Consider the following 15,223-nt stretch of genomic DNA (forward strand, 5'->3'; position numbering starts at 1 on the left):
GCTTTTTTCTTTCTTTTTCCTCACCATCTTAAGGTGTTTTTTTCTCATTTTATCCTGTTACAGTCAGGAAATTAATTCAAGTTACACTGAAAATGTTGTGTAACACAAAGGGAAGAGCAACGAATCAAAACCAGCCACCAACAGTGAAGTGTTTGGTGTAGAGCAAGTATTTAATCAAACAGAAAATAAGCTTACACGTTATCAATCATCACTTCTTTATCGAGTCTTTAGTCAAACAGTAATGTCAGACAGCCTCTCAGATGTGAGGAATTGCTCCTTTCCTCTGTTTCATATCAAAGTAAATTAAATATCTTTGGACTGTTGGACAAACCAGATTGAAGATTGCTATTGGGAATTGTTTTAGACACTTTCACTATTCTGCAACATTAATGTAAACAGCAAATCACTTAACAACAATCCACAGATCAATTACATATGAAGGCAATTGTTAGTTGCAGCTTCAGTTCAATGCTAAACGTACAGGTTCTATGGTTGCTTGGTAAAACACAAGCAGCTCATGGCCTATTGGTCGATTTTTTTTCTGACATGTAAAGTCGTATTAAAGTCAGTGATTGTTTCTGTGTTGATCTGCAGGGCTGTGCTTCCTGGAAGTGGTACTTCCCGTTCCACTACGCTCCGTTCGCCTCCGACTTCAAAGACATCAAAGGGATGTTCACCGAGTTTGAGAAGGGGACCAAACCGGTGAGACTAGATGAAAAATTTCGGTCTCTTCTCATTATTTTGTTGCCTTTGTTTTGGCTTGTCTCCTTTCCACGATCACACTCCATGAACCAGTGTTGTTGTTTTATTATATTAGATAAAAGGACATGAAATAAGAGGTCATCTCATGATCACAAAATTACTTGTTTATTTTGTGTCCTGGATCACAATAAGACAATTAATATTATGCCAATAAATCCAGGTGAATTGACACCCCTCTTCCTTATGTGGACATGAATGATCCTCATAATAATAGAGTTCAATAAAAACAAGACAAGACTCGCTGAGGAAGTGTGAATATGTCTTTAACCTGTGTGTATTTGTTGTGTGCAGTTCAAGCCACTGGAGCAGCTGATGGGAGTGTTTCCTGCTGCCAGCGGCAACTTCCTACCCCCAACATGGCGGAACCTCATGAGCAGTCCGGTAAGTCTTAAGTCCAGAGGGAGGGGCAGAGAGATTGGGAAACTATGACAATTTAGAGGTCTTTAAAAATGTCACAGGTCAAGATATGTTTGGGGAAAAATAAACTACCAAAATGTAAAAGATCTGCAGGGAATAAATATCTGACACAAAATTATTTTTTTTAATGACTTTTGCAACTTCTGCCTCAATGAGCTGCCTCATGTTTTTCTTCACAAGTCTCTTCACTTTCTTTCCAACACTTTTTGTGACACAGGATTCCTCCATCATCGACTTCTACCCCGACGACTTTGCCATTGATCTCAACGGCAAGAAATACGCTTGGCAGGGTGAGTCACTCTCAGCCTTTAATGGTGTTGTGGAGATAATACAACAGTCTTGTTCCAGCAGTTCAGTAACATTATTATGAATAAATACCTGTTACCTTCTACAGGGGACACATATAAGGCGATAAAATCATTCTCAGACTAAAATTTTTGGGGCCTTTTAAGGAGCTGGACTAGTTTTACCCACTATTTTGGACTTCTTACCGGACTCATAATTACATTTCTGTAACTTCTGGCGCAGCGCAATGCATCTTTTAAACTTATAGTTACATTAATGCAACCTACAGTTGTGCTCATAAGTATTCATACCCCCTTGAAAAATCTAATAATTTTCAATCGTTTTCTACAATTAAGCTTGGATGTTGGAAATACACCTACATTCAGGGAGACATAGTTGTTGTGCAACAATCCAGGGCACATTGGATTTGGACTGATGAGGATTATGTCATTTGTTATAGTGTTTCTATTTTCCCCCCTGTTCAAAAGTATTCATACCTGTGTCCTCTTGAACTACAAAGGCAACTGTTTTTCATGGTTCAGGTACTTTCCCACTCCCAAGGTGTGCCCATTTGGTCCCTGCAATGTTATGCGACCATTCCTTTTGCCATTGTTTACCTTCTTACCTGAGACTGGTTTAGTGAAAGGACTTGTGGCCTGACTTGTGGTGACTTAATTACAAGCCCAATTCCAAAGTCGTGTTGGTTTCCAGAAAATTCTTTGGCCCTATAAATTGAGGGGCATTGGTCAGTCCACTGTCAGTTCATAGTCCGTGCCAGAATCTCCACCATGGTCAAGCAGAAAGAACTGAGTGAGGACTTAAGGTCACGCATTGTGGATGCACACAAGGATGGTTTGGGCTACAAAGCAATATCCAAGCGTTTTCAGGTCCATGTAGCCACAGTTCAGAGCATCATTAAGAAATTTAAGGTGTTCCACACTGTGAAGAACCTGAAAAGACCCGGAAGAAAGCCCAAAGTCTCAGCCAGGCATGCAAGAAAATTGGTGCGGGCTGCCACCATCAATCCGCGTATCACCACCAAGGAGATGTTGCAGGGCCTCGGCGACATAGGAACCAGTATCTCAAGACAAACACTCCAGAGAACATTGAACAGGGCAGGACTCAATGGACGCAGACCACGGAAGACTCCACTTCTCAAACCCAGCCACACAAGATCACGTCTGGGCTTCGCCAAACGTCACCTCGATAAAGAAGAGGGATTTTGGTCGTCGATTCTATGGTCAGATGAGTTGAAAATGGAACTCTTTGGGCACAGAGATGTTGCTTACGTTTGGCGAAAGAAGGGAGAAGCTTTCAAACCAAAAAACACAGTGCCAACAGTCAAGCATGGAGAAGAAAGCATAATGCTGTGGGGCTGTTTCTCATGAGGAAGGAACAGTACATTGAGATCCTCCAGGAGAACATCCGACAGTCTGCTGCAAAACTTGGTTTAGGGCCACACTGGATCTTCCAAGATAACAACCCCAAACATACTGCCAAAATAGTCAAGAAATGGTTTGGGGACAACACAGTCAAAGTTTTGGAGTGGCCAAGCCAAAGCCCTGACCTCAACCCTATTGAAAATCTGTGGAGGGAACTCAAGGTGAAGGTCAGCGCAAGAAACCCAACCAACTTGAAGGATCTGGAGAGAATTTCAAAGGAGGAGTGGGCCAAAATCCCAGTGGAAACATGCCAGAACCTAGTAGTAAACTACAGAAGACGTCTTGAATCTGTGATTGCAAGTAAAGGCTATGCCATTGATTATTAAGTTATGTTGTAAACAGGGGTATGAATACTTCTGAACATGATTTTTGTTGCAAACTTGTGAAATAAAGCAAAAATAAGGAAGAAATTCGTCAGAAATACATATGCTTTATTTGTGAAAGCCTACTGGAACCTTTGTATATCATTAGTTGTCAAATAAATGGAATCTGCAAAGAAATATACAAGATATACCAACAAAATGCCAGGGGTATGAATACTTATGAGCACAACTGTATATGCATACATGTGGACAAAAGTTGTGTATGTAACTTCCACAAAATCCTTGTTATCAGTTACCCCTCTCTCTGAAGCAATGAACTGCACTATGCAGTCTATTCTTTGGGCTCTGGTGCATGCACTCCATAGCTGCGAGTGAGCACCTGCACCTAAAACAGCGATGAAAAAGAGACCAGTTGTGAATGACCGTCATTATGGTGATAAAAGGCGGGAACGTTAAATCATATTTAGATTTGGCGTTACTATTGCGAATGTTCCTATATATTTTTTTGGACCATTGGCTCCATGATACTAAGAAGCTTGCCGTTTGCAAATTACTTCATCAGCTGACGCTATGAAGCAACCAGCTGCAGATCCATGTAGAGTAGCTAGATGGCTAACCTTAGCTCAGGTTACAGTCAGCTTGTTGGGCCCTTGCATCGCTCATGGCTAGTAGAAAGCACTTTTGTACCATTATATCTTTTACTGTTGGCTAAATCAGTATCATTTTATATAATGCATAAGTAAGCATCATGTGTCACGTTAGCTGGGGAAGTAATATGGCAAGTTAGCCAACTGACACATCGACTTGGATAGCATTTTGTGAGTGATAACGTTGACAAGCAAGCAAGTTAAGTTTGCCAGCAAGCTGTAACTAAGTTATGCTGTATTGATCTGACCTTGGTTGCTTCATAATGTTAGCTGATAAAGTAATTCACAAATGGCTAGCTAATTTACGACAAGCTAGCTAATTTACGAGCCAGATCAGCCCTGTAGTTTGGATGTATTAAATGACGTTAATCAGTCAAGACAGTATTTTGCTACATTAGCTAGCGAGCAATTCCTCCACGTTAGCAAGCAAGCTAACATTAGCTTACATTAGCCAGTTAAAACCACAATACATTTCTCATGTCAGTTTTTTCTCCAGTGTTGGATTTCTTTCCAGTGCCTAAGGGCACTGAATCTGATAAATTTAGGTGGGGAAGGTCTCAATTTTGGAGTTACATTACAACCTGTTCACCCATTGGCAATAAAAAATTATTAGCACATGTGCAAAGTTACCCACACTATCTGTAAAAAGGCCATACTTTTTACTTTAATGTTTGTACTTTGACATTTTGGTTTTGCACTATTCTTTGTACTGCATGGTTTATTCATGTACTGCTGGAGTAACTTGTAAATATCCCCCCGGGGATAAATTAAGTATCCATCTATTCCTCCCTGGGTGTAGGTTTGCTCTCCCAAGGGCGGGATACAATTTGATGGAGTCAAGGGAAATGCCTTATTTACTTTTTGTTTTGGTCTTGGCAAACTTGCCAGCCTTACTGATGAGCAACTCAACTAAAAAACATTAGATTATCTGCATCTAGTTTCTTCCCGTCCTGGCGTACATTCATGTCAGTCAGTGGGTGGCACACTGCTGTTACTAGACATTAAGTTTGTCTATATGTGTTTTATTCTGAAGGTGTGGCCTTGTTGCCTTTTGTGGATGAACGTCGGCTGAGGGCAGCTCTGAGCGAAGTCTACCCCGACCTCACAACCGAGGAAGGTGAGTTAACCACCCACGGTGTAAATATTCTTGGAGGTTTTTTTTCTTCTTTTTTTTCTAAGAGTTAGTATTTTTCAGATTAGGTTGAATTTAGAGTATTGTTTTCTAAATTCTTCTTAGTTATGTGTTATATAACCTGGAAGAGTACTGGAGAAGTCTATAACTAAAGAATCTTGTGCTCCAATAGAAATGCTTGAACTGTATCTTATTTTTTTTCTAGTTATAAGCCACAATGTTTTACGTTTTCCTTTCCAACCCATCATTTCTCTGTTGATCTTGTCTACTGTCCTGTTCAGTGCAATTTTAGAGCTCCAGTCGTTTTCCCCTTCTTGACCACAGCTTCTGTCTGTTCTCTGTTGCAGTGAAAAGAAACAGCCTGGGGAGCGACGTGATGTTTCTCGGGAAGTCTCACCCGCTGTTCGACTTCATCCATGAACTCTACCGCACAGAATCTCACGAGGTAAAGAAAGACTAAACTCTGGTCACAACAAAATCACACTCAATACAAATCAAACTGATGGCTGAGTTCTGTCTGTCTTTGGAGATAAATTTAGTTTAAAGCCTCAGACAGTTGATGCACTTTCAGACATGAAGCAACAAAGGGGCTCATAGGAAATGTGGTCTTCTTGTTGATAAATGGGAGCAGTACTGTCGTAGTTATGTTGTTTCATTGTTTCTTTAAATTAATAGTGAATATCTTAACAGTGGTGTAGTGCATCACGCAGCTGCTCTGTCAGCTTTACACGTGTCTGTAATAATAATAGTCTTCTTCTGTGGTTCTGTGGATCAAACTTTCAGCATTATCCGCTGCGTCATTGTGCTGCAGATGTGTTTGTGCGGCTCTGCAGGTGTCATCTGAGTCTGAGTTAGTCTTGTTGATTATGCATTTGTAAACCAAAGCAATTGTTGTTTAGACTCATACTTTACTCACTGGATGAAAACTTCCGAATAATTATTTCTGAACAATACAGCAGCACGCAAAACTGCATACATCAACCATGACTGATCCGATTTGGCTCAAACTAGATGAGATTGATATGTAATTGCAGTCATTTAAAGATGGATTCAGATACCTGGGAAAGTTGTCCTTTACACCATAAAGGGCTTTCTTCCTCAAAACAAGATACACATTTGAAACCAACTATTTCATGTTAATTATATTCCAGATAACATCAACATAGCTCCATCAACTCCAGTTTATCTCCATTAATTAACTCCTAATATTCACATAACAATAGTGGATGGAAACACACATACATTTTTATATATTGCAGAGTTTTTCAGAACTTTTGTTTAAAATTTGCACAAAATTTGGATGAAACCTGTCAAGTGTTTACACAACCTACATAGTGATGTCATTTGGAGCCCGAGTCTGCATAGTAGCAATCTCCGCGTTATCGAGGTCCTGCTCATACACATTTCTGACCAATCGCAAACGGCGCCTTTGATTGCGAGCGCAACAATTGGCACATGTCTCATGCCCTAACATGGAGGGGCGGGGTTTTTGACCTATACTGCAGCCAGCCCCCAGGGGGTGATCAAGATGTTTTGGCTTCACTTTTAGGGAGCAGTCATGTTGTCCATCTTTAATATACAGTCTATAATTACAGGCAGTGTATCTGCAAGTTATTAGCTCATTAAGTACGGAGTTTGATATTAAGGATCTTACCCACAGGTCACGTGACATCCATGTGACATCAGAGAATCCCCTTGGTGAAAGAACTTGTTGTGTGTGACCACCTGTCTTCAGTCCTGTAGTTTAAAAACTCTAACGGCTTCAAGACTCCACAGCTAGTTGTGTTATGTGAATAGTACAGAGATGTGACGACTTTGAAAGCCGTGAACTGTGAACTTGGCTTTACACACAGTGTGTTCAGGCGCAGTCTTGAGTGTAGGTCACTCATATTTTGGCAGTGCTCAGAGCCCAATAAACTATCATAAGAATGTAGTTACGTACATAAAATGGGAGAAGATAAACTTGAAGCACGAAAATACAATTTGGGTCACTGTTAACGCACATATAGGACCAGTAAAATTGAAAAACATGGCTGAAACAGCTCCCATGCTGTACACACCATTAGATTATAGTGGACCCATTGTCCAAAATGAAAAGAGTTCGTCCTCTCAGGAACCTAAATGTGATCAGTGAATGTCATGGCAAGTATTCCCTTGTTAGCAGGACAAAAAACCTTTTAAGTGATATTCTGTGATGCATCTTATTTCGTTTTTTTAGTCCGCGTCTTCCATCATCTAATAAGGTGTGAGGAGGCATAATCCAGAGTCCTGTAACCAGTATGACTTGATATTATACTGACCAGTAAATGTTGTTGCTCTGCGGTTGTTGCATTGACACCCTTAATCAAATCACCCTTTATGACTTGATGTAAACTCAACCTTTACTTCCTTCAGGGCACTGAGATCCCCGCAGAGCTGTGCCATGGAATCCAAGGTACATTAAATCTTGATGACGACCCTATTCTACCAGATAAGTAAGAAAACGCTGCTTTACTCTCACTTTTTGTGCATTTTGTCTCATGTTCTTATGTTTTCAACGAACGCTCTACTGAAGGTAGAGCTGGTCCAGGTGTCACAACTCTGATCTACTTATTTATTCACTCATTTTTTTTTTTACATTGATCTTTCAGGTCAGTGATGTCACCTATCCCAATGCTGCGTGATATTTCACAGAACAGTGCAATTGGGTAAGGAACCGTCAATCATCAACATTAACTGTCTAAAAAGCGAAGGAATAAACACAGAATAGAAAAATAGGGTCATATTTGTGGTATTTTTGTTCCAGGTTGAGATATCTGACATTTAAATGCACTTCATAAACATTGTAAATAGATCTAAATGTAAAAAAGATTGGTGGCTGTTTTGGTTTTTGGTACGTGCTCTGATACTGTAGCAGCTTGACAGGCTGGCTCCTCTGCAGTTATACATAAATTACACTGAAAGTCACGCTGCTATTTTTCCAAATGCTTGTACTTGAACTCTAGCTCTGCATATATTTGTATAACTGGAATAAAGAGCGATTGGAGTATAAATGTTCAGATGAGGGAAAACGCAACAAAGACAAAGCTGATGTCAAATGTGAGAGGATGTCGATACAATGAGAGGAACGCCTGTAAATGTAATGCTGTCGGATGCAGCAGCTAGGGAGCAAATCAATTTTTTATCTGAAGCTTATAATTAGAGGTGTATCATAATCAGTCAATCTGTCCTTCTGCAGGAGATCTCACATACAGTAAATGGAGCTGCATACATAAAGGCTGTTCTACCTAATTTTACGTATCCTAGGTATAGACAATAAGAACATGTTCGGTCAATGGGGAGCACAGCCATTTTCAATTTTTTGCTTAATTTGCACTCATAAGATAAAGGCGATATCTTTAGATATCTTGTTTTGGTGGGATTCTAATGATATAAATGGGAGAAAAGCAGCAATTCCTTAAATTGGAGAAGCTGGAACCAGAGAATATTTGGCATTTTTGCTTGAGAACTGGCTGAAATCGTTATCAGAATTTTCCCTTGATCAACTAATTGATTAACTGACCGATTAATTCAGTACTGCTTAAAACATTGAGTTTTGCTAAGACTGTGTCATTGTTGGTTCGGCTCTGTGGCCGTTCCTTAGCTGTTGTTTACAGTATAGGTGTTGTATTAAATTGTAATGCACCGATCAGCCACAACATACAAATCACTGACAGGTTAAATGAATAATATCGATCATCTTGTTACAATGCAGTGACCTGCTGGGGAACCTTAGGTCCTTGAATTCATGTGGTTGCCACTTGACACACACCACCCACCCAAACTCCATTGCAGACCAAGTACACCCCCTCATAGCAACAGCACTCCCAGATGTCAGTGCTCCACCAGCAGGACAATGCACAATGCCACACCGCAAAAACTGCCTAGGAATGGCCCAAGGAATGTGACAAAGAGCTGCCCCCCACAAATTTCCCAAATCCCATTCTGGTACCCCATTTCACAACCGATAGCACTCCAAGGATCCTCCACCAACACCCGGGTATCAGACACCACAGGACACACTCAGAGTTCCTGTGTCCATGCCTTGACAGGTCAGAGCTAAGTCTGATCCAAGGAGGGCCTACCAAGGGTTGGACTTGGCCCAAGGGCACTGGCAAGTCCTATGAATGCTCATTTGGTTGGGATCTGGGGAATGTAAGGGCTAGGTCAACACCTTGAGCTTCTCGTAATGGAGTGCTGTCCTGCTGGGCGGGCCACCGCCATCAGGAGGTACTTGGTCTGCAGCAGTGTTTGGGTGGACGGTGCTTGTCATACCAAGGTTTCCGAGCAAAACATTGCATTGAAACGAGAGGATCAATGTATTTCACGTCACCTGTCAGTCAGTAATCAGTAGTTTTAATGTTGTGGCTGATTTGTGGTCATGGTAAGGTGTTCCTGTTATTTTATCCACCCCTTCTGTGTAAATAAAACCTGCAATTTGAAGCACAAAGAAGTTAGAAATAAACACAGCAAACCTTTGTATGTATGTAGCATCACAGTGCGGGACTCACAACTGACTGTTAGCAGTACTTAGTATTCTGTGTACATGTACACATACATATACTTTATGTAAACAAACCATCTCAGGTAGATACCTTCATGTTTTTCCCCTCTTTCCTGTATATTTTGTCCCTGCGATTCAGTGATTTACTTACATCCACATCTTTGCAGCACAGCTCCAAAGCAGATTATTTTTAGACCCATCACAGTGTTCGGCTGTGTATCTGTACACCCACCTTTCATTAGAGTAATGTAAGTGTGCAGCCTTTCTCTGAGAGAGAAAAGACATCCAGGAGCATGTGGAAAATGACAGGGTGAAGTAGACGAGGCAGGTCGAAAATGACAACACTCCATCACAAGAATAATCCTCAACTTCAGACATCACAACCTCAGGATCTCTTTGTTGAAGGGGAGGTTTTTACTTTTTAAGATGTTCCTTTTCATAATAAAAAAAGTGAGCTAATGGAACTCTTTTGTCCTCAATTTCTTCTGCTTTCCAGAGTGAAGTTCAGGGATCCCCAATATGCAGATGGCTTTGTGTTCAAGGCCGTCATGCTTCCTGGAGCCAAGTGAGACTTTTTGTTTTGTTAAACTTTATCTCAGAAATACTGAAACAGTGGAAAGATTGTTATTGGGTTGTTTTTCTTATTATTAAAGGCTGGTGATATTCTAAATTTTTAATGTAAGAAAAAACAAAAACAAAAAAAACAACATGTTAGCCAGACTCTCTGTGCTTTCTGACTTTCTGTCTGTGGCTCTCAGCTCTAAGCTCATTGGTTGATTTACAGAAAACGCTCAGTAGTTTCCTAAAACAGCTGGTCACTGTAGTTCATATCAAACAGGAGGAAATAGTACATTTGTTGGGGACTATTTTCAGCAGCAAATTTAATCCACATTTAGTGCTCTAGTGAGTATTTGGGGAATCATGTATGTGGGACAGAGTCACAATAAACTACAGTGTGTGTGTTCATGGTAATGAAGGAACATGTCACCCAGTGCAACAGTCTGACTCACTGATGTGTTTTTAATAATTTTTGGACACAAAGGAAGGAGATATATCTGGTTTTGATTCACACACAATACTTGTTAGTGGATACATTCACTGTTGGTTTTAGCCTTTTCATGGTGTTTGCCGACAATAAATGTAGAATATCACCAGGACAATTAAAAAAAACTATATTGCAAACTAACTTTGTAAATTTTAAAACCCACAAAGTATATTTGTTGTTTGTGGTGAGTCCAGTTTAATTCGCTTGCTTCTGTTTTGAGATGCAGTTGTGAATTTTACTTTGAAGGTTTATTACATCACTTTCTTTGGACAATGTCAGCTATTGGTGATTCTTATTATTTTTTATCTATATTTGTATTAGTTACTAGTCAATCAGTTGTTATTTTGATTTAATCCTTTAGTCCATCAAATGTCTAAAGGTCCAGTGTGGCGAATTTAGGAGCATCAATTGGCAGAAATGGTCTATCATATTCATAACCATGTTTTCATTAGTTGATAATCACCTAAAACTAAGAATTGTTGTGTTTCCATTACCTTAGAATGAGCAGTTTATATCCACTGATGTAGCGGGTCCTTGTCCATGGAGTTCACCATGTTGTTTCTACAGTAGCCCAGAAGGGACAAATTAAACACTGGTTCTAGGAAAGGCCTTTTGCATTCTATGTTAGCCACCGTAGTTCTCTATATGCTTGGTCTACAGGAGAAGTTGCACTTCCGCAACCTCACCGCTAGAGGCCACTAAATCCTACACACTGGACCTTTAATGTCCATCGGAATTGACCACAGTGGTGTCTTCAAAATGCTCATTTTGTTGATTTATTCCCAAAATACACAAAGGCCTCTATTAAAAATGATAGGAAAAAAATGAATGTACACCAACACTTGGTACATGTGGGGCAGTGATCAGAATATATTCATTATTTTTCATAACTGTAGTACATGTTAGGTTTCAGTTAAATGGCATTTTTTGGTTAAATGAGAAACATCAGACCAAGACAGTCTGCAGGATTTCAGTAGAGATTCCAGCACTGTTTTCTCTGTGATTTATAGTTTTTTCACATTAGCGTAAAATCTTTAGTGGTGCAGCTTTAACTCTGTTTGTTTTTTCTGTCAGGTTACCCAATAAGGTCCTGAAGCCAGGGGACTGGGAGAAGGGGAACCGGGAACCATGGAGGCCTCAGCTGGGCTTTAACCCGAACAGGCAGCAGGCTCACCTGGACCAGTCTGGCTTCCGGGCTCTGGGGTAAATATTCTCTGTTACTGTTCACTGTAACACCCATTAAAACACTGAAGAAGTCACATCTGTCCGTCTACAGGGTCTGTCGAATCTACAGAATTACTGTTGTTATAGAGATACCTATTTTTTATTCTCTCTTGGGCCCATAAATGGAGAAATTTGGGATTTAATTTTCTTTTATTAAGCTACACATGAAACTACACATGAAAACATATTTTTGACCAGTCAGGCATTGTCCAGTGTCACCACTGATACTGTAGGTTAGGTACCTGAAAAACACAATAGATTTGCTCAGTAAATTTCCATATAATTCAAATGCAGACAGGTAGTTGAGTTGCAAGGCTTGTGCAGTGTCTGGAATTTTTATACACCTGGAAAAGAAACATCTTGAGCACAGAAAATAACCACAAAAATCAGATTTTTAAGCTATATTTTTGTCCATCCACATTTGAAACATCACTCATGATATCAGTCTTATGAAATACACACAGAAAAACATAGACTGTAAAATCCTTTTCCATTTTCCACAGCTTAATAAAGAGGCAGAAACACACACCTGCTTGTAAAACATCCTGCAGGGTATGATGATATAATTTTATAGTAAGAACTGATAAACAATGACGGCTGATTCTGCAGTGACTCAGTATTCAGATTTGGAAGGAGAGTACAGTATTTTAAAATGGAAAATGTGTTAAAATGTTTGTATCCCCCCACTAAGGCTCCCCATTAACTAGCCATCCTTGATTATGATCTAAGCTCTCTCCTCCACACATTGATATTATCATTAAGGAAATGTGAATAATTGAACATCTGGCTCCGTCCGACTGTGGCGTGTTTGGGAATTAATTATGCACGGATTTGAAGAAACAGAATGTATTCCAATTTTTTTCTTCTTTTTCCTGCTAAACTAAGTCGTTAATTCAGTAATTCAGGCAGTTATGTGCCTTGATGGGGCCACGGAGGCAGGTGCTCGGAGGATGGTGAGCAGGAAAACCTGGAGACAGTTGTTAAGAAAGGGATTGTTTGTTTTGGTTTGATTTCAGATCATTGACTGAGAGATGTGTTAAGTCCAGTCTGAGGCATGAAGCCAGTACTGGACTCCAGTCAGTGTTGTACACCTCTTATACAGTGCAGGTTCCCATCTGAAAACAGCTTTTTTCATCATCATTTCATTAGGTATCATCATCTAAATGGGATGCATTTATATAATGCTTAACAATTTTGACTCAGATCAGCACCGACTCGATTTACCATCCTGACGATGAGTGGACGACCCGCTCTACCTGCAGACCCACAGTCTTCTTATGTCACATCATATAAATCTGCAGGACTGTGTTCACGATTCATACAAACATAACTGACTTTGAAACCATTTTGATAGAAGTTAAAAAGCGTACTATGCAGAAATTGTCGGTTACTGTTTGTAAAGACTACATTTAAATTTGGCCCCTCCTCCGTACATTGCTTATGAGTAAACTGCAAGCCGCGGCTGTACTATTTGCACATTGCTTTTGTTGTAATGGAAAGGCCGATACTTTATCAAGCTAACGAAGCAAACCTACCTGTGGATAAGAAAATAAACCAACTCCACTTCATCCCCATCCTCTCTTTTAGTGCTTGCCAGGAAAGGTTAAGTGAAAGACACCCCCAGATTCATTTTCATTTTAGAACGAGTGCTTGAGCCTATCCCAGCTGTCACTGAGCGAGATAAAAATATAACAGATCTTTTGTTCTTGTGAATGAGATTCACAAGAACAAGCAGTGGTTGCAATGGTTAGCATCATCGCATCACAGCAAGAGGGCTCCTGGTTCAAACCCAGGGTAGGAGATTAGAACCTCGGGGTGGGGGAGCCCCTCTGTGTGGAGTTTGCATGTTCTCCCCATGTCAGCGTGGGTTTTCTCTGGGTACTCCAGCTTCCTCCCACAGTCCAAAGACATGCAGGTGAATCAGTGACTCCAAATTGTCCGTAGGTGTGAATGTGAGCGTGAATGGTTGTCTGTCTCCATGTGTCAGCCCCGTGATAGTCTGTTGACCTGTCCAAGGTGTACCCCACTTCACGCCCAATGCCAGCTAGGATAGGCTCCAGCCCCCCGCAACCCCAAACAAGTGGTTATGGAAAATGAATGAATGAATTAGATTCTTACAGCACAACTTCTCTCTCTTCCTTCAGTCACAGTCTGAGCAGAAATCAACATGGTGGAGGACAGTACAGCAACACCCCACCTCCAAGCAGCTACCAACAAGGAAACTACCGTGCTCCACACAGTGGCGGCCATCAGCCCTTCCAGCGTAAGAAACACACACACATACATAGATACATACATACATCCTGAGAGGTGCTGGTTAAACTACAATAGGTTTATTGTGTATTTGAATTTACCTCTGCTGTGTTTGCACCACAGATTACATGGGACTCGTTTTATTGGAACATTTTTAATTTATGTGGAGACAACATTAGAAATTAATGTGAGCAAAGGGCAAAAATGGCCCAAGATAACTCAGAATGCCCATAAATACTGTGATTTGGGGGCAATGCAATTTTTCCTACTCCTACATGAAGCCATCATTTTATATTCATGCAATTCATTTAATTTCCATGTCTGTCTCTAACACATGCATACAAACAGCGCTGTTGTTCACACTTGCACACACAAGCTGCTGTAACTACACCTGAAAAGAAAGTTGCAATTTACAATTGAGAAATGTAAAATAGACTGGCTTGTTGTTGAACAGGTGAATTGGATGACTTTCCTCCTCTATAAAGCAAGCAAGGCTCACCCACCCAAAAAAGCCTTGACAAGTTAAAAGCTAATCACAACTTTGTTAAAGAAAGTGAACCAATGAAAAAGTATTCAACTGTCACCAGATAAGCAAACATCATCAGTTTTTGTATGGTAAGTAAATGTATGATAGCTAACATTAATGTCACAGCCTACATGTGGGTGTTGCCAGCTGGTGGCTGGATAGAGTGATCAGTGCCATTACTGAACACAATGCACCAAGTGAAGTCAGCTTTTAAGTCCCACATCTAAAACATATTTTCTCAGTCTGCTAACCAACGATGCAGTGATTAATCGTCAAGTCTATTATTTTATTTCATCCATACTCAAAACGTCAAAAAGGGCTAAATTCGGGTATGGAATAAAGCGTGTTATTTCCAGAACTGCATCAATAAAGATGGAACATTAAACTCATTTTGGCTCTTTTGACAGTATTTGTAGCTACTAGTCTAATAATAATAGACCTTCCACAGTTTCTAAAGAGGATGTTTAAAAAAGGCAGTGAACTAGTTCATTTAAAAAGACTGTGATGACATTTTCAATTTACCTGTAAGCTAAAGCATTACGTATGTATGAAGGCTATCAAGAGATTGTACACTTCTCTTTGGAACAGCAGTTGTATGCTTTTTATTTACTTATAGCACAAGGTGGTTATTACTGTTTACATTTC

At 40.2% G+C, this 15,223-nt stretch overlaps 1 protein-coding gene across 1 annotated transcript in view; it reads left to right on the plus strand.

The window, feature by feature from the left end:
* Window positions 1–15,223, plus strand: part of xrn2 (5'-3' exoribonuclease 2) — a 50,814-nt gene that overhangs the window by 23,028 nt on the left and 12,563 nt on the right. The window contains exons 19-28 of the mRNA XM_050058052.1: window positions 595–702; window positions 1,054–1,143; window positions 1,397–1,469; window positions 4,910–4,993; window positions 5,356–5,453; window positions 7,403–7,482; window positions 7,639–7,695; window positions 10,027–10,095; window positions 11,650–11,778; window positions 13,944–14,062. Of these exons, the coding sequence (XP_049914009.1) occupies window positions 595–702; window positions 1,054–1,143; window positions 1,397–1,469; window positions 4,910–4,993; window positions 5,356–5,453; window positions 7,403–7,482; window positions 7,639–7,695; window positions 10,027–10,095; window positions 11,650–11,778; window positions 13,944–14,062 (907 nt within the window). The remainder of the gene's footprint in view (window positions 1–594; window positions 703–1,053; window positions 1,144–1,396; window positions 1,470–4,909; window positions 4,994–5,355; window positions 5,454–7,402; window positions 7,483–7,638; window positions 7,696–10,026; window positions 10,096–11,649; window positions 11,779–13,943; window positions 14,063–15,223) is intronic.

Source organism: Epinephelus moara, chromosome 12, assembly GCF_006386435.1.
Source record: "Epinephelus moara isolate mb chromosome 12, YSFRI_EMoa_1.0, whole genome shotgun sequence".
NCBI lineage: Eukaryota > Metazoa > Chordata > Actinopteri > Perciformes > Serranidae > Epinephelus > Epinephelus moara.